At 42.8% G+C, this 20,245-nt stretch overlaps 1 protein-coding gene across 1 annotated transcript in view; it reads left to right on the forward strand.

Moving 5' to 3' along the window:
• The window catches only part of LOC119378005 (laminin subunit alpha), a gene marked incomplete at its 3' end in the record, with an annotated part of 46,768 nt that extends 26,576 nt beyond the window's left edge, over nt 1-20,192 (forward strand). The window contains exons 12-27 of the mRNA XM_049411691.1: nt 440-574; nt 1,657-1,791; nt 3,179-3,343; nt 4,088-4,246; nt 4,980-5,236; nt 5,987-6,110; nt 6,505-6,656; nt 10,259-10,486; nt 11,429-11,650; nt 12,726-12,956; nt 13,910-14,077; nt 15,455-15,658; nt 16,761-16,890; nt 18,458-18,786; nt 19,283-19,353; nt 20,048-20,192. Of these exons, the coding sequence (XP_049267648.1) occupies nt 440-574; nt 1,657-1,791; nt 3,179-3,343; nt 4,088-4,246; nt 4,980-5,236; nt 5,987-6,110; nt 6,505-6,656; nt 10,259-10,486; nt 11,429-11,650; nt 12,726-12,956; nt 13,910-14,077; nt 15,455-15,658; nt 16,761-16,890; nt 18,458-18,786; nt 19,283-19,353; nt 20,048-20,192 (2,855 nt within the window). The remainder of the gene's footprint in view (nt 1-439; nt 575-1,656; nt 1,792-3,178; nt 3,344-4,087; nt 4,247-4,979; nt 5,237-5,986; nt 6,111-6,504; nt 6,657-10,258; nt 10,487-11,428; nt 11,651-12,725; nt 12,957-13,909; nt 14,078-15,454; nt 15,659-16,760; nt 16,891-18,457; nt 18,787-19,282; nt 19,354-20,047) is intronic.
• Between the last annotated feature and the right edge of the window lie 53 nt (nt 20,193-20,245).

The following is a 20,245-nucleotide window of genomic DNA, read 5'->3' on the forward strand; positions in this document are numbered from 1 at the left end:
ACAAAGCATCTTAGTGGCAGTAAGCTTGCAGATTTTCTGTCAAATCATTATCTTATAGCTATAGCTTTGAAGACAGCTGTGTGGTAGTTGGCACCATTTACAATTGCACAGATGTGAACTTATGTGACAGATAAAATGAAACAAATCATTACAAAAATATGAGGTGTTAACCACAAAAGTGACTTCTTGGAAATTGGGGGTCTTGAAGTTCATTTTGTTTTTTCACCCACAGTATACTTGAATCTGAAAAAACATTAATTTTGACCTGTAGTAAGTACTGACCATGAAATAACGAACTTGTAGTCAGGTCTGGTGATGCATGTAATGAATGTGCTTCGGGCATATCACTCGGTGTTCTTTGCAAAACCCAAGCATTTCTCGTTTCGTCTCGTCTTATAGCGCTCTTTCCTGCATATAATCTCTCTGTGTTTTTGTGCAGCTTGTGAATGTGACCCTAAGGGCTCCCTTAGTGAAGTCTGTGATGCCTCTGGAAAATGCCCCTGCCTGGCTAGTTTCACTGGACTTCAGTGTGACCAATGCGCACCTGGATATTTTTCTTATCCCGAATGCCACCGTAAGTCTGCATTTAATGAGTGTGTTCAACTCAGCTACCTATAAGTCAAGCCTCGACGTAACGAACACTGATATAACAAATTACCGGTTATTACAAAGCAATTGAAGAATAGTCTTGCCATAGATACAGTGCTACGAATATACGTTTATAACAAATTTTCGCATATAAAGAAGCCACTTTCGTGTCAGGTGCAACTTCGTTTTTATGAGGTTTGAGTGTAGAGGGGCATCTTTTCGGAACTGTTGCTAGACATTTGTGGTTTGACCAGCTTGTCCCCTGAAAATTTGTTGACTGGTGCACGCAGCCAGTGTGGTGATTACATTAATTTTATGTGAATCACAGCGCAGTATCTTTTTTTTTTGTGATTTTAGACAAAAGTGTTTGATATTCTTATGATGTTACATGTGGCTGAGATGATCACAATCTTAATTTGGGAGATAACATGCATTTCCAGTTTTCTGCCACTTTTCTGTCCTTTTAGTTTAATATGTTAAGTTGATGGCACTGTTTGCATAGGATACCATCTTACGCATATGGCAAAAAAGGCATCTTGGCTATGTGCCAATAACCTCTAACAGTGTGCTTAAATGTGGTCTTTACTGTGCGCTAGTTCCTGCACATGAATGAGAGGACAATTAACTTGAACGGGTGGAGCCTGTGGTGTGGAAGTTGCAAGCTACAACCTTTGTGTTGGGGCCTGCATGTAGCAGTGTGCATGTGTGGCCATGTCCACACACTCTGCTGGAGAATGCACTGGGACATTTGGGCTCTCCGTGCCATGTTTTACAGTAACGCTAGCTACTGAACCAACATACACAAAGCGCTCAAAATAAAAGGCAAAGGCATGAAAGGATTACTGGCATAGACACAATTGTGCAGCTTCACTTATGATTACATCTAGGGACGTGCATTCATGGGAATGCCTGCTGGTATGTTGTGGGCTTGTTGGAGCTTCGCACAACTTACTCGGCTCTCACTGGCACAGAAGCAATTCTTTTGATTCAGAAGTTTTGAAGTGGTATCTACCACATGTCACTGCCACAGGTTCAAGTAACCACCACGTGTACTTTCCTTTCTTACAGCGTGCGAGTGTGACACCTATGGTGCTGTCGGTGTCTCCTGTGGCAATGACGGCATATGCTTCTGCAAGTCGAATTTTGATGGAGACAAATGCAACAGCTGCAAGAAGGGTTTCTACAACTACCCACTCTGTGAAGGTACAGATCCTTGACAGTATTTTGTTCATTAAAAATACACAAACTCTCCTGCACATTTAATGTGACTAGCATCATTTGGGAATTTCATCCATTTCTTGGGATGTTTTTGTGTCACCTCTTTCATGCCAATTTGGCCCACTTGGCATGTGTCACTGGGTTCGTGACCAAATTGATAACAGAAACCATTGGATATGTGCGACTGGGCACGTGCAAAGAACAAACAATTTGAGTCGCAGGATATGTGAAACTGGTCATGTAATGCTAGATATGTGAGCATTCTTGTACAATTTATGACAGTGGGTATGTGCCACTGTGTAGTTGCCCAGAGGATAGATGAGCACAATGAGCAGCAGAAGTCAGTAACAGAAAACTTAAGAGGTCAGTGGTAGAGAAGTGAAAAAGTCATTCTGGAAAAAGAAGTAAAGTGAACAGAATGGGACCATTGCATAATGCTTTTCAGGGTTTCTGTGCTGATACAGGGATATAATGGATGCATCACTGTGTAGAAATTCACTTGCAAATCAAATGGATTTCATTTATTTAAAGTTCATCCATCATGTGCTTGTTTGCTCATCGTCATGCGCAATTTCTTATCAAAGTGAGGGTTTATTAAAAATAGCACAATTAAGCTGTTCATGGTAATTCATTTAAACTATTTATCATAAACAGAAATTTCTAAAATTAATACCTATATTCACCCACTTCTTGGCTCACCTTCCTGTGTGGGTAGGTGTCATTTAAGGTCGTCATCATCAGCAGCGTCAAGCAACGAGCGTTGAGCTACAAAGAAGTGAGGATGTTGATAACAGAAAATTAAGGTTGGTTGTGTAGAAGTGAAGAATTTGGCAATACAGTGTGCCACTAAATTGCTTCAATGCTAATCACATTAACATCGACATTCATTGCGACATGTACTTAATCTGTTGGAATTTATGACAATTGCTTAAGTACATGCTTAAGTTATGTGCGTTGATATATAAGTTGATAATAAAGGTTTACTTGTAGTGGAAAGCCCGCTTGGACCCCAATTTTTATCATTCATTAACAGCAGAACAGCTCCCACGGAAAAGAGACAGGCCTCCGAGTAGGCTGTGTGGACGCATTGTGTGCAAGGTTTCTTGAATATGCACTAGCTTTAAACACACACACACACACCCGCTGAAGGTCGACTTACATTTTACATTTGCGGACATTCGATGGTTGTCCATAATATCCAAAATAGACAACCCTTCGGACACCGAGCGGGTATCCGTGGTTACTTGGGTTGTAGGAAGTTAGTTGTATCATCGACTTGTTAATCATTGAGGTTTAGTTTGCTGATGTTGTGTTGCTCAGCTGAATTCATTTTACTCATTGCCTACTTGCATGTTTTTCTTTATATATACAGGCTGCAACTGCAACCCTGCTGGTATTCTGCCTACATTTGGTGGGTGTGGCAGCCTGACCAGTGGAGAGCTGTGCGAATGCAAGGAACGCGTCACGGGCCGAATCTGCGACCAGTGCCGCCCACTCTATTGGAGCCTCAAGCCAGCTAATCCTCAAGGCTGTGAAGGTTGGGACACCTACTTTGTTTATCAGTGATACGAGTGCCTACAGCATAGCGCTGTGGCTTGCATTTTACTGTGGACAAATGAATTGTAGATATAAGTATTCAATATACAGAACCAAGCTAGTTAAACACATCATATGGGCCCAACAGCAATATTCTTTTCTTCTGTGAAATGGATTTCCTCTATAAGCTCACGCTTCAAATAAGAGTAAACTTGCACTGCTGTGCATTTGGCTGCCAAAGATGGTTTAGGCATACAAGTCAAAATCACAATGACACCACATGAGGTGGCTAAAATAGAAATGGAACAAGTGCACAATAAGTTGTGGTGCTATATTTCAATGAAGATTATGGTGCCTGTGAGTTCTATGAATTGAGGTAACTGGCGCATGTTAATGCTGCCTTAAAATAACAAGTCAATGCGATACTCTGATGTTTACCTTTAATGACAGTCTAGTGTTAATCAAGAGAAATTACCGTGGCAAGTAACAATGTACAGCTGCTTCTTTAAAAAGGTTGCAGAGGAAAATTGAATGGGGCAGATCTTGAACAGAAAAGCTTGAGTGGGAAAATTTCTTGACACTGCGTTTAGTCATGCCTGTGGAGGTATGACATGGTACAGCTGTAAGAAAATAGGTATTTCCAAGACTTATTTCCACCTTGGAGGTTTCCTGTGATAATCAAGTGCTGTAGTTTCTAAAGAGTGGAGACAAGAAGTCTGTTGAGAACACCAGTGTTTTTTTGCAGAGTGTGAGTGTCACATTCCTGGCACTGTGGGCGGCCTCGGAGTAGGTGACGGACAGAGCGGTCAATGCCTGTGCAAGCCCAATGTGGGTCAGCGACAGTGCACAACTTGCATTGATGGCACTTTCACGCTGAGGGAGGACAACTTGCTTGGATGCCAAGGTAGGTTAGCATACAGCACATCCTAAACTGCAACTACAAATGGTTCAGGCGAATGAGGCAGAAAAATGGAGAAAACTCAGTCATCACTATGCACTAAGTAGTAGGTGGAGGAACTACATCGGCTCCATAAATGACGGTTGAAGGGCACTCATCTGTAAATGAAGGGCACTTAGCTCCGCGATTAGCTCCGGCAATGCGTCACGGAAGCTAATCATGGAGAACACTAGGCGCTCTTTGTACTTCTCCAACTCGTCGTCAGGTGCCACTAGGCCCTCAGCTCACAACGTTTGTGCTGCCACTCATGAGCATCGGATCATACATCAAGCTAAGGCGGCACCACTGTTCTGCTCAGTACAAACAAAGGCATATCTGCACGTCTTAAGTTTGAAAAGATTATAATAAAAAAGTGTACTGCATTTCAATGCTAAAATAGAGACAATTAATAGCGTACACCAGTAGAAGGTCACAAGAATTGCCATCAAGTGCATCTTCACTTTTTTGCTGCATGAGGTGCAAAAAGTAAGTTTGAGTGAAGAAATAAAAATATAAATTCACGTTTAACGAGAAAAACAGGGTTCATTTTAGACAATACAACAGACAATCTTTCCACTAGTGGGGTTATCTCAATTCGTGTTCTGAGCGTCTGTGTGTCCCTTTAATATGCTTCGATCAGGAAGCCAGCACTGGCAATTAGCTGCACAATGGCCTCAGTGATGGTGTGTCTGCTTTGCAGACTGTGGCTGTGACGTGGGCGGATCGGTGGGCAGCACATGTGATCAGCGGAACGGACAATGCCCTTGCCGTCCACGAATCACCGGCCGCCGTTGCTCAGAGCCTTTGCAGGCACACTACTTTCCCACATTGCACCAGCACAAGTACGAGGTGGAAGACGGCCATACACCAAGTGGGGTCAATGCCCGCTTTGATTTCGACGAGGCCCTGTTCCCAGGATTTTCATGGCGAGGCTATGCCATCTTCTCCAACATCCAGGTGACTGACTGACTTGCAGTACGTCAGGAGAGTTTGCAGGCGTGAGAATGAGGAATCAACACTGCCTATGTTGTGACACGGGGATCATAGGGCATACATTGTGTCTACCACTTCCATTCTTTGCCATGTTCATGATAAAGGAGTGTATCTTCTAACGTTGTATATCTTAGAAATGCATCTAAAGATTGTTTTTCACAAGCGTTACCTGTTGCTTAGCACGCCAAATCTGTCTTTATTTTTGGAAGCATCTTGCTGAGGTATTGAGAATAACATTTTAAAAATTAGGGTACATAGGTTTAACAAGGCAGCTGAACAACATGAAAGAAGCCCTGCTTTTCTCTTTAGCAGGATAACAGAACATGTTGTCCTGCGGAGAATATCACCATAGCTTATTAGGAGCAACTTCTGCTTCATGAATGAAAATGATTGGGGAACGAAGGCCTGTGTGTCAGATGAATGAAAATGTAGATCTGTTTTAGTTGAACACAGTAGTACATATGGTGTGTTGCTTGATTGTGCAAAACTCCATTTAGATCTGCAAGTAAAATGTATTATTTCTTATCTAGTTAAACAAACTAACTTGCCTTCCTAACAGTAGAGAAAGGAAAAACTTCCCCAAAGTAGCAACGGAATGCACAGCTGGGCTTAACACAACACATTCCTTGTGCGGAGCTAAACAGTGTTACAGCACAGTGCTTGCTTATCTTATCACCAGGAGCTTGTTTTCACTTGTATTGTTTCCCTTTTCAGAAAGAGATCCTGCTTGATCTGCGCATCCAGAAGCCAGGGCTATACCAGGTCATTGCACGCTATGTCAGCCTCAATGGTGACAATATGTACTCCAACATCACCTTCACTCCCGACTTTTACGGAGGTAAGACGTGTGTAAATTATCAATGACTCTTTTAGTGTACAGTTTCTGGGGTACTTTCCTTGCAGGATAAAAGAAATTACATTTTGTTGCAGTGAACCTTCGATTAGCTTAATTATTTTGCTGCGGACATCAGTGAGAAACCCCTATTAAGTATGCAGACTATGCACACCCACTTACATGGAAACAGCTCAGTACACAAAGATGAAAGAAATTCTGGGCAATGTAGTAAAGCAGTCGAGACAGATGAACGCCAGAGGGGGTATGGCTATAATAGGAGTGGTTGTTGAATATTATTTAAGGCATTTCACTGCTCATTGTCATTCAGCATGCTATGAATTGTTGGTGGTTTCTGCACAAACTTGTCTGTCCTCTCTAACCTATGTGGCATGTGCAGAGACCAAGCAGAGCGAGATTCTGATTCTGCCACCCAGCAGTGAGCCACGCTTCCAGGCTGTTGTTGGTCCTGACGGTGTAACTGCGCTACCGTTCGTGCTCAACCCTGGCCGCTGGACCCTGTCCATCAAGGCACAGAGGCCAGTGTTTATGGTATGTCCACACATTTGTAGATTGTTTTTGTGCTGCACGTGTTCATTGTCAAGAGTCTTTGTTACCAAATTATTGCCTCATTTCTTTCGCGTCCTCTAAGCTTGAGCCACAGTGAAGTGCCCGAGTACTTGTTACAAGCAAGCTGGATAAGCCTCGGGCTTTTATGCTTCAAGCTTTCTCCTCACTTTCTTGTTCAAGGAAGTTTATGGGAAAGGCAAAAGGTAGCGATGCTGGGCTAGTTGGTGTTGCGTGGTCTGAACTGAATGACATCGTGTACGACATGCACAATGTGAGAACGATGCCACAAGAGTTCGATGTAAAAGAAATGAACTGCAAAAGGGAGCAACATTGGGCTAGTTGGTGTTGCATGGTTATGGGAAGATGGAGGCTTGAGGTGATGAACAGTGGTGGAACAAGCAATGTTGCCAGAGCCAACAATTTGACAAGGGTACTTGCCTTTGTCCCCTTGTCGGAACAGTGGTTCCCCTGGCTTTCCTCGTTTTCCATTGTTCACCACTCTCTTGTCGACATGCTCATAATTGGGAGCTTACAGCTTACACTACATGATCTTGTTTAGTGGCTGCATTGCTGTACTTGTATGAAATAGCCGTTGTTTTGAAGCTCTTAGGCACTTATAGGGCTTTAGAGCAGTAATCACAACATTTCCAGATATTTATCAAGGGCCATTTTGGTGTAGTTATGTAGCTCTTTATGTTTTCTGCTCTTTATTTAGTCTTGATAAAAGCAATGTGTACCAGGAAAAGCTTTCAAAGTATGAAGGTTGAACATGCTTAATTATTTCTAAAAAGACAGGGCGTGCAAACACGAACACAAGAAAGAAGTCAGGACACCCTGCACGCCCTGTCTTTTTAGAATGAATACTTATCAACTAGCTCAGCTCTCTGTTATTCTATGCTTAATTGTCATATGCAGTTCCAGAGATGTCTGTCAGGCACTATTGCTTTTTGTTTATGTCACTTCTTAAACTGTCATGAAAAATCAGTTCAGTTTAACTGAATTGAACTTGACTGAAAATCTTATATAAACATAAGAATGGTTCTGCTGTAGTGCTGTGCTCGTGTACTCGGACACCTCGGTGTGTTGCCCGTATCTATCACTTGCCTTTCCACCATTCGGTGCTTACTGTCGACCTGCTTTTTAACTGTCCCTCAAGTGTTAGCAAGTCTTTAATTTAGGCTGTACTGTTCATAAGAGGGGTGGAAATGGAAGGATGATTCTCCATGTGAGGTGTTTATTTTTGTTTCATACAGCAGAACTTTTGGCTCCAAATGCCTCTCTGTATGTTAAGACAAAGCACCTGAACTTCTCACCATCATTTATTGTGTATCTTTAAACCTATTCTTGTGTTTTTAAGTGGCGCACATTGCCTTAGTTTTGTTAGGTTTAGTGACATGATGCAGTGATGGGCTACGTTGAGTCCCAATACCAACAGCACAAAAACACAGTGCTGTGCTAAATGCTAGAAGTAAGTGTGAACGAGAAGAAAAATGCAAAATATGTCTCGCTCTTGTTGCCAAATATATGGTTTGTCACTGAGACATCACGGGGTACTAAGTGCACTGTGGCACATGTTTTATTGTCTTCCTATTAGAGCTGTGCAAATAGCAAAATTTTGGGTGCGAAGCGAATTCGAATATTGAAATGTGAGTGCAAATCGAATTGAATATTTTTCTAATATTTCTCGAATATTTTTCTAATACTTTGAAGCGAAATTGCAGAAAAAAAAGTTAGAGAGGATTCCTAAGCATATTCTTCAGGGACAGCAACATGAAAGTGTTTCTTTTCGCTAGGTTGATGAAGCACTGGCGGGGTGGTGTTTCATAGTTGTCTTATCAATAATGAGGCAATGTAGAGGCCGAAATCTATTTATGTCATGATTTGGTACAACCAAAGTGTTGCCGACAACACTTTATACGTGATAGGCAAAGATGCCATTTCCTCAGCCTCTCCTCCTCTTTCAACTTCTGTGGAAGCCCAACTGATGTGGCGGACAAGGGTGTGCTCCCTTCAAGTCCGGAGTTACAAATCCGCCTCATAGACGTCGATATAAAAGAACATCTGAAATTTCGGATTCTAAAATGCTTCGGCTTCCGATTTTTCGGACTTCCTGCCCAAATTTCAGGTCCAAAACAGCATCAGTTGAGCCCCCACCTCTGCCACATCTTTCATCTCCATGTTGTAACCAGCGTTTTCTTGAGTTAATACACTTGCGACCGTAGCAGAGCTTGAAAGGTAGCTTTGCCGCAATACCGGGGTGTGATGAGGCGAAGCATATTGAAAATCTAGGGGGCCACTTTCAATCGGACGTTGACTGTCTCTGCAAAATTCGACCATAACAGAGCTTGAAAGGCAGCTTTGCCGCAATACCTGGGTGTGATGAGGTGAAGCATATTGAAAATTTAGGGACCACTTTCAATCGGACGTTGACTTGTCTTGGCAAAGTTCGACTATAACGGAGCTTGAAAAGCAGCTTTGCCGCAATACGTGGGTGTGATGAGGTGAAGCATATTGAATATCTAGTGACCACTTTCAATCGGACGTTGACTCTTGGCAAAGTTCGACCGTAACGGAGCTTGAAAGGCAGCTTTGCCGCAACACCGGGGTGTCATGAGGTGAAGCATATTGAAAATCTAGGGACCACTTCTAATATGACGTTGACTGTGCCTTGGCAAAAATCGACCGTAACGGAGCTTGAAAGGCAGCTTTTGCTGCAATACGAGAGTGTAATGAGGTGAAGCATATTAAAAATCTGAAGGGGTCACTTTCAATTTGACGTTGACTGTATTTGTTTTTGAGAAGTTCGAATAGTTCGAATAGTAAAATTCCAGTGCGAATCGAATCGAATAGAAAACACTATTCGAAAAATATTCGAAATTTCGAATATTTGCACACCCCTACTTCCTATGAACAATGCCAGCATTATGCACATAAAATGTGGACACAGAAATGGGCCTCCCACTTTGTTTTTCCCACTATGTGTTTCACTCTACATTGTGGTACAATTTTGATGAAACTGCAGTGGGTGGGGAAGTCAGGAAAAGCAGGATAACACACGTAAGCCATATCACAAAAAAGAAAGAAAAGTACGGGTGAACTGTTTGTAGCCAACAATGACTCTCTAGGTGGTTCTTGTGATAGGGTGTATGTAATGAAGGAAAGAAGATTACTTTTAAGGGCTCGTTTTTCTTTGTTAGACACAATATTAATGAGAACTAACAGACAGTAATGCCAAGGAAAGTATAGGGGAGGTTATTTGTAATAATTGGGATATAAATGTGAAAAGTAAAGTGGACGAAAAGATAACTTGCCGCCGGCAGGGGCCGAACCTGTGACCTACGAGTAACGCGTCGAACGCGTTATTCGAAGGTCGCAGGTTCGGTCCCTGCCGGCGGCAAGTTATCTTTTCGTCCCCTTTACTTTCTTCACATTTATATCCCAATTGCTACAAATAACACCCCCTATACTTTCCTTGGCATTACTGTCTGTTAGTTCTCATTAATAATGGTGTACGTAATGGTGTGTCAGCATATCATTCACGTTGCCAGGGCATAAATCAATGGGGAAGCTGTTGTCTTTGACAGGACTACATTGTGCTCCTGCCGGAAGCCTTCTATGAAGCCACCCTCCTTCAGGAGAAGGTCAAGCAGCCCTGCCTCCAGGGGCAGGCACCCGAAGTGGCATGCATCCAGCTACGCTACCCAGCACTGCCCGATGGTGCAGTGCCTGTCTCAGCGGCTCAGGCTGGTTATGTCGAGGACAATGGACAGCAGAACCCCGTCAGGCTTCTGGATGATCAGTACATCTTGGATGTGAGTTCTTGGACCTTCTGACAGCTTTGACTGCTCTCGGCCTACTCGGCACAAGGAACTGGGCTGTGCACTACCCGCCTGACCCTCACTGTAGAGGGATCATATTCAGTGTACACCTTTTGTCATGAGTACTCATGACACCTTTTTGTTCGATTGATAGAAGTAGATGAATGAAGAAAGTTCCTGAGCAAGAGCACTTCTGCTGCTGCTCTTATTATTAGAAAGTGCTAGGTTGGCAGCACAAATGCTGTAACATGAGCATGAACAATTCTTGAATGGTGGTGTTGCTGTAGCCAACATTTTAACAAGCAGACTTGTCTTTGTGAAGGCAGCAACGTCTGCCCTATTTGATCTAACATGAACATGTGATTTGCTACGGCATGGCAGGTTCTGGAGGACATCTTATGGTATAATGACACTGATAATAGCAGTTTCATAATATACCGTAAAATCCTGAGCAAGCACCCCCCTCCCTACGGTTAAAGATAATCGGACAAGATTTGGAGGGGGTGGGGCGCTTGCTCGGTCATGGATCAAAATTCAAGATGGCGGCGAAAGAGCCGCGTGTACTTCCGATGAAAAGTGTTTTTGAATAGGCATGTATTCACTGTCATTATTAGCCCTCGTCATGCTAATAAAAACGCTGAATGAAGCAGTGAAAACGGCGGGAGGGCAGGGGGGTGCGCTTGCTTGGTCATTGGCAGATATTTCAAATCTCCAGAAAAAGGGACGGAACGCTTGCTCAGGATTTTACGGTATATGTGGGTGACTTGTTGCAGGTTTACGTCAGTCAAGCTGAACTGGCACTAAGTTTGTTGGGTTGCACCAACTAAATCTTGCAATTTAAAAATTTGGAACTTGAGGACTTGAAGTAAGGAAGCAAAGAGTAAGGAGTTATTGAAATTTGTACGGTGGAAAGTGAAGCTAGCGCACTTCTCACAGGAACTTCGCAGCGGCCCAATGGCACATTTGACGGAAGATGAGCATGCCATGACCTTGGAACTGAAGGCCCCCTCGCCAGGACGATATGTGTTCCTGCTCTTCTACCACTCGCTTGACAGTAACGATTCCCTGCCAGCGGACGTGAGCCTCTCATCCTCTGACGCTTTGGCTACGGGAAAAGTCAATCTGCATCGGTGCAAGTACAACATGATCTGTCGACAGGTATGCTTATTTTTTGTCTCAAAGAATAGATGAATTCTCTTCCAGTGCAGTGATCAACGCTGCCATTTCACACTTTAACTGCATTTCACACTGACCACTCGGTATACAAAGAAGGTTTTGAATGACATGCTGTAAAAATTAAGTCTTCTTTAGCACAACCTTTCTGAAACAAGGAACAAAAATATTGCAACACACACAAGCGCCAACTTCCAATTGAATATTTATTGTTCGGACACAAATTGCATGTGCACGTTTGGACCAACTAGCCCAAGCATGCACATTGCTATGACATACTGTATTGGTTTTGATGTCTGAAGTTATGTAGCCAGCGAACTTCTTTTGTGCTCAATGCCTTTTGTGTATTTTAGAGCTTTTAAGTGTTTGTTTGTCAGATGCTGCCCATACACTGCCACTTGAATTACTGCAGTACTAAGAAATTGATTATTGGCAGCCGACATTAACGTGCCGCCAATGTCATATGTAGAGCTTTCTAGTCATACCATTTGCAAAACTCTTGATAGCACTTATTTTTCTTTTTAGCCTAGACAACAGTAGAAGAAAAAAAAGCAGTGTGTGTTACGTTGCACCACCTACTAATGATAAAGCTTGCTATGTTATGCCACGCTCCCATGCACAGTGCCAATGAAAAAGGCATATAACTGGGTTGTAATTGCACTGTCGCTAAAATGAACTAACATCATTTTCAGTCAGCACGTTTCTTTTCAACTCACATATGCCTTTTCAAGCATTCTATTTTTAGCTATAATGCATCAAACTTAAACTTCACTTTGTCACTAACTGGTAGCACATAAGTCAATTTATATCCCCTCCTTTTCACTCCCTAAATTCGTACCTGATGTTAAAATCAGATTCTTGGAACTGGCATGGCAGAATAACTTTTATATAGTACATGTGCTTGAATAGAAAATACTCTTATAACCATTACTGACTCTAGAATGACTGACTTGTACGTTTATCCTTGATATCGCTGCAATTTGTTGGGCATGAAAAGAAAAAGGTAGTATACATAAGAGCGCATATCAGAGTACACTGAAGTTGTAACCTTCACATCCAGGTTGTTGTTGATCACCTGAATCGTGTGCTCGAGTTTGGGCTGAAGGATGATCCAGTGCGCATAACCATCGACCTTGGTGAGGACTCCAACAGTGAACTGGCCGTGGAAAGAATAGTGGCTGTGCCAGCACTCCAGTGGCACACGGACTACTTGCTTCCTGGAAGGGAGTGTGTCTTGCGTGAGGGAGAGTGCCAGGGACTGCCTTTCCCTGCCTTCTCGCCTGCTGCCAAGGTGAGCACGTGCTGAATTCCTCCCCTCTAATGGTGTTTGTTAATAGCAGCTGTCTTTTGTTATTCTTACAAACATTGTTCAAATGCATCAAAAGATGCCCTTGCATTAACCACATGTCTTAGTGTAGTGATCTCGTGCCACAAGCAATGGTGGTTTGTGCATTTCTTAACACTTTAAATGGCAGTCACAAGAAGTGCAGATTAGCACTTGTAGTTGCTAGGCCAGCCGAGCTAGCCTAATAGCATTATGGTCACTCTGTTTCAAACAGTATGATAAATGTGTTTACAATGGCCTCCACATGGTCAGTGGCCTCCACGTAGTTGTCACTTCATATAGTCAGCCATGACGTAGCTGTTATCAGAGAAGCTCGTGCTTGCTAAAGTCCCAAAAGGTTTGGGGGCAAGGGCTGTGGTACGAGACGACAATGACATGCTGGATTTTAGAAGCAGTTATTGTCATCACAGTTGTACAATCTTGTGAAGTTTAAGTTAAAATGAAAGGATATGCATTATACAGCAACATTCAATCTTATGCTACCAAAATGTGTTGTGTGGTAGTTTTCCACGTGTCATCAGTATGGTCGTCTTCTTCACGAGATCGTATGTGTCTGTTATGCTTTTATTATATATGTTATGTGTCACTGCCACCACAAGGAAATGACTTTACAATAATGGACAGTGTTTTCATCTGGTTAAGTCATGCTACTGAGCTTGCTACAGAGTTGTTGAAAGTGAATAAACAAGAAAGCACACAGGGAGTTGTTCTCTCAAAGCAGGCAACAGATCTTACTGAATACAAAATAATTGCTCGGCTATTTTGCCAGTTAAAGACTTTTTGGTTGTCTCTAAGATGGAAAAATCTGTGAATTTTACTCAGTGTCACCAGCGCACTGCTTTCCTACATTTCTTGGGTTCTTCTTACGGGGTCATCTTGCCCTTTGTGTCTTGATACAGGTTGAATTTGAGAGTGCAGAGGATGCCATGGTGGCCACTGATCTTCCAACCACCCTCAAGGACAATGGAACTAGCCTGGTTCTTCTTGACCACCGTAATTCAATGGTCACCCTTAATGACACTGTGCCAGAACCGGGGCCTTACGTCCTCGTTGCACACTACTTCCAGGCAAGTGTACTTTTTCTACAGCAATATCTCTCTTAGATTATGCGCAGTATGTATCAAGGAGAACATATCTAAGCGAGAGAAAAGATTAGAGAGCATTGCTTTTTATGGTTGTGGATGCATGAAGTTTGTAGTCTGTACAGTTTCTCAGAACTGACTTTTCTGCAAGCTAGATCTGCATATCTGCTAAGGTCTGTGGTAATGATATTCGTCACTTGCAGCACTTTCTTTACACAGTGAGCCTTCTGGCATGGATAAAATGCTTTTTACAACCTGTGGCATGCGTTGCTGTACCACGTGTTACTGCTTATGAAATGATTTGGTATTTCACCTGATTCTTACACGTGTGTTTACCTAATACCAATGCCACGCAGGCACCGAAAATCAATGACATTACCTTCCCAATGCCATAAGATTTAATGCCATTTGCACGGAGCCACATGGGCAAATCAATATCATTCACGTTAATGCTATTCGTCACCTGTTGCTTTCGCCAGAACTCATTCGACAGAGAAATGCGTACTCTCTATGCCAAAGCTTGCTCAGTGCAATGTACATAAAACATTTGAAAATAGTGTCTGTTGCGCGAAAAATATTTTATACACGACTTTCAACAAATCTCATGTTATTTCCTTGTTGCACTGTAGGGAAATTTAATTCAGAATTGCAACGGCTTCGACATAAGAGGCGCCATGTTGTTTGTAGGCTTCAGATTCAACATGCAATGGCCGAAGTTGCTATGGTTGGTAGCAGTGCTGTAAAATACAGCAACAAAATCAAGCTAATGACACCATACTGTGCTTATTTCTACATTTCACCGGCCTTGAATGCAGATTAGACTTGTTAGGATGTGTGTCTATGTTTTATTATTACCATAAAAATGCTGACTTCAGAAGTCATTGTTATCGACATCATAAGGCCAAATTTCATTAAGTTTAGACGTGTGACAGCTCCACGGAAAAAAATGTCATTTGGGAACTGCAACTGCATTCGGGAACTGCATTTGGGAAGTGCAATTTGCTGTGCCCGTGTGGCACAGGTATAATCGTTGGCTTTCCAATGGTCACAAATGCAACTTACTTCGTACTGTGAACTTGCTGCAGATTCTCGCATCTCTTTGAGAACACAGAATTTTTATTGTTGCTGTGTTATAGAGTGGTCAACCATGCTGGCTGAGGACATGCAGCACGAAGCAGTGGCAGCTAAATGTGTGCATAAAAGCGGCTTGTAATGGGCTCATGATCAGTTAACCTTGCATGGGTTTGTGTGTGTTGTGCAGGGCTCCACAAACTTTGAATTGTGCAGGACTGGTGCGATTTTTCTTTTTAAGTGTTGCCATTGTGCATGTGGCTGCATTGACATCAAACGTGCCCTGTGCAGCCTGACCACCCTGCCTTTGAGTTGACGACCGTCCTGGAGAGCGGGGGTCACCAGCGTGACACCAGGCTGCCCCTTGAGCACTGCCCCTGGACTTCAGGCTGTCGGGCAGTGCTTCTCAACCCTCAGACAGGCACCACTGCCTTCCCCCTTGTGGACAACTTCACACTCAACTTCGAAGTGCCTGACCAGAAGTCGGTCTGGCTGGTGGGTGCACATCACTGAAGTGAAACCATAAATCAGTTTAGACTGATAAATTATTATTTCAGAACTTTATCATCGTTGATGTTCATTATTGGAAGAGAAAACGAAGGTCAAAGTTCCATTCCTAAATTTCACACTGAAACCTCAGGACCTGAATTGCCATGTGATGTCACAGATATGGAGGTCTCTCTTTGCACTTAGGCCAAATTTCATATAATTTTCGGAAACTTGTCATGTAGAGTCCCTGGCTGCCTTAAAATGTGATTTAATATATTTTTTATTAATAAAGAATTATGTAGACCCTAGTAGACTGCATCAAAATGTATAACTCAGGAACTTTGAGGCAGTTGTGCCAGCTGTTGTACATTTTCTGGCTAATCCAGCATTCTCTCGCAGCAAGAGTGGTGCTCTCGTTATTGTGAAAGGGTAATGAGAGAAACCATTTTTCTTCTTGGTGTAAGTGGGCAGCAAATAAAATTATGTAAGGATCCACATAGGTAGAAGCACCTCTATGTGTCCAAATGTCATATTAGCTTGCGCTGAGAATTTTTTTCATTTGTACCAAAATAATCATGAAAATAAATCTGAAAAGAAGGTTTACTTCAACATTTAATGACTGATGTCACCATGAAAAGGTTGTAGGTCCTGATTGAAAACCCCTATTTTTAGGGCTTTGGGTGGGCGAACATTTCCCGGTTCTTCCCGTTCATTTGAGCCCCAAGAGTGAGCTCCTGGAGTCACGAAAATGACATCTGACACTAATTCAGCAAATTCATTTCAATCGAACTTTCTGGCCTTAAGCAAGTACTACACAAAGGTTACCTTATCAGAAATTTAAAATAAGATTATCAGAGAATAATTTTACTTTAAGTGCCGTTAAGAATTGCTCAAGACTAGAAAAGACAACTGGAAGCGACATTCAGTTGATTTCAGTCATTATAAAGCCTCTAATTACTTTTCTTAATGACATTTAACTGGGAGAGCTAGTCACTATTCCAATAAATGCCACGTATCAGCATGAGAGCTGATGTCTAGGGAATAAATGTGAATTCTCTGTAAGCCAGCATCTGTAGTGTAATCCAATTATTCTTCATCTGGCACGCAGGACCATTTAATGCTCATTCGTGAAGACCAGTTTGACAAGTCAATGCTGCAGCCTCTTCCCCTGGACAAGGCTGTGGAATTCATCAAGCAGTGTGGCCAGAACAGCCTCCACATTAGCACCGAGACCAGTGGTATGAGTTCCTTCAAGTCCTTTATTTTTATTCTTATTTTGCAATTGCAGGCAGAAAATGTAGAAAGCATGTAGTTTTGTGCTGTAGGAGTTGTCTGTTGTTTTCTACGTGGAAGTGTAGTGACTCATCATCTTTTAATTTGCTCACAATGCAGAGAAAAAACAAGATGATGGAAAAAACACTACTGTCTCAGAAAGCATTCATGCACCTTGGAGGCAGATGAAGGGTTGAAATACTTCCACCTCATCGAAAGCTAGGTTTAATTTACAGTGTAACAGGGGCCTGGCAATATGTCTGGGAAGCTCTAATGGGCGTAAGTTGACTTGACACAGTGTAAGCTTCATTGCTTGAAAGAGGGCATTGCATTCAAGAACAGGAACCAACTATTTCATTGAGAAAATTGAAGTGTCAATGGCTATATACGCAGCACAGTCATGTGTAAGTAGTGGAAAATTGTGTGCTTTTCACTTGCAAATGTTGAGCCTCTTGTTCTTGAGGAACAAGTGATACACAGCAGTACAGACATACAAAAGGGCATTTATTTGCACCTTTGTAAATTTGCACAGTGAAGCCTGCTATCTGAATGTCAAGGTAACGAGCGAGTAATGTTTGCCCATGCCAGAAAACCAAGCCTGTGTCGTTGGAGGGCCACGTCTCATAAATGGAGGTGTATCCAAAAGAATGGGAAGGCATCTGTGCGAGTGTCCCAGCACAGCTCCCCACTGAATGCGTGAAAGTCAATCGTGCGAAACTCAAAGAGAAAGAGAATTTGCACAGTGAAGCCTGCTATCTGAATGTCAAGGTAACGAGCGAGTAATGTTTGCCCATGCCAGAAAACCAAGCCTGTGTCGTTGGAGGGCCACGTCTCATAAATGGAGGTGTATCCAAAAGAATGGGAAGGCATCTGTGCGAGTGTCCCAGCACAGCTCCCCACTGAATGCGTGAAAGTCAATCGTGCGAAACTCAAAGAGAAAGAGTTTCCCATGGCACTGGCATAACCTTGCCATCAGGTAGCACTAGTGCGAGATCACTGGCACCATCTACACCGATCTCGGCAAAGTGCCATCAAGAGAAGTCGAATTTTAGTAGACATGAGCGCCATGTGGTGAAAACAATATATAGAGGGACATGAGCATCTCCACGCTGTGTTTCTATTTTTAGGGCCACATGGCATACAAACTTTACTCGTAACTGCTCTGCTCCAATGAGCTCAAACATGTGGGAAGTAGTTTGGTTTGGGAAAATTGATGTGACATATTGCAAGGTTAACCAGCACAAAAGGACTAAAAACTGAAAGCTACACTTGCACACTGGACCAGTACTACAAAAAACACCAGCACTGATCCCGTGTGTACATATTTCTTTCAGCTTTTCATCTTTACATGCTGTTTACAACATCGAAAAATGTTTCGTTGGTTTTTTACTACAGTTTTCATTCTGTGTGACCAGTGTCCACTTTCATTTAAGTTCCTAAACTTCCTTGTCATGTAATTCTCAAGCATTGCAATTAAGGAAGACACAGGAGCTGTTGTCTAAGCTCAAATGCATCCTTTCTTTCTCTTCACAGACTTTTGCAAGGAGGCAGTGTTTTCCATTACTGCTGAATACAACAATGGGGCACTTCCCTGCCAGTGCAACATTGATGGCTCGTTGTCTTTTGAGTGTGAGCGTTTTGGAGGCCAGTGCCAGTGCAAGGAGAATGTGATTGGCCGCACCTGCTCCCAGTGCCGCACGGGCTACTATGGCTTCCCTGCATGCCAGCCATGTGACTGTCCCAACACTGCTGTGTGCCACCCAGTCACTGGCCAGTGCATCTGCCCTCCGCGTGTCACCGGTGAAAAGTGTGACACCTGTGTGCCACTCACCTTCGGCTACACTCGCATCGTGGGATGTGAGGTGCGACTTCTGACTGTCATTGTTTGCCTGCCTCGCTTTTCTTCTGCTTTGTAGACAAAATATGGCCAACAAAGTGCTTTACAAAGGTACGTGTAAAGCATTGTGTTGCTTTTCATGATGAAGCTCCTGTGATTGCTTGAGCCCTTAATGAGGTATCTCCTTTATGATTCAGTGGCCCTGTACATGTGGGAAGCTATTTGATTCAGTGACCGTGTATATCCAGGGAGCAATTCAAGGGCAGATGAGCACAAGCTGCCATTGTGTGTGACATGTCACAATGTTCAGTTGTGTTATGATTGCTGGCTATCTGACACAACAAAAATTAGCTTCAAGATATGGCAAGGCATAGTGTGTCGTGGTGCCCACAAATACTGTTATGCAATTTGTAAGACTTTGTGGTGATTTATTCAGGTGAAGAATCGATCACTATACTTTAGCACTAAACCTTCCTTTCCATGTGCAATTGTGAAATGAGTTGTACCTTGCCATTATACAGGAATGTAACTGCCATCCACACGGCGTCCAAGGAGGCAACCTTCAGTGTGACCTGCAGACCGGACAGTGCAGGTTAGTGTGCACGTTGAGGACTGGGATTTGTACACACCCCCACCATATCAGAATCCTGTATAAATAAGGGCCACATCCCACTGCCAGTAGTCCACACATTTCTGTTTTTGCAAGTTTGCAGAAATACACTTGAAGTGTAGAAATTATAGATCACTGCACTTTTGTTGAGGTGAGCTTGCTTGCTGTAACAAAACATGTATTTTTCTTCATAATGATACATGTTGGGCTTAAGGGCACAGCATAACTTGGACCTACTGAAGTTCAAAAGAAGCACAGTGCATCTTGTTTGGGAAATGGAAACTTGTTTTTAGGTGTAAGGAAACTCTGTAATTATTTTTTAGCTGAATAAATGAAGTCGCCCATCATAGTTTTGTTACACTGAGTTACAATTGCTATGTCTACTTTTTTGAAAGTTAGGTGCAACTTGGCGCTCCGTCAGTCACACAAACATTTGCATAAGCTCTTACTCACGTCCACACCCCAAAAACAGCACAGTGCCAAGTTGCACCTAATTTTCAAGGTGACGTATTACCAACTAGTCCAACAGCAAGTTCTAATATGCTATGTCTACTGTTGCTAGATTGTCAGAAGATCAACTGCACAAGTACTTGTGTGTTGGTGTTAAAGAATATTTCTAAAATTGTGTAGAGTTTTTGGTTTTATGCACACGACACTTCATTTCTGTGTTGTTCAGGTGCAAGAACAGCATTGTGGGCCGTACATGTGATGAATGCAAGTATGGCTACTGGGATTTCCCACGCTGTCGCCTCTGCAACTGTGACCTCCGCGGAACAGGGGAAGAGATCTGCAACCAGGACACTGCCGAGTGCTTTTGCAAGGTGCTTTTTTTCCTCGGTGCCAAAACATTTTCACTAAGGGCACTTACAGTCAT

This window comes from Rhipicephalus sanguineus, unplaced genomic scaffold (genome assembly GCF_013339695.2).
Source record: "Rhipicephalus sanguineus isolate Rsan-2018 unplaced genomic scaffold, BIME_Rsan_1.4 Seq654, whole genome shotgun sequence".
NCBI lineage: Eukaryota > Metazoa > Arthropoda > Arachnida > Ixodida > Ixodidae > Rhipicephalus > Rhipicephalus sanguineus.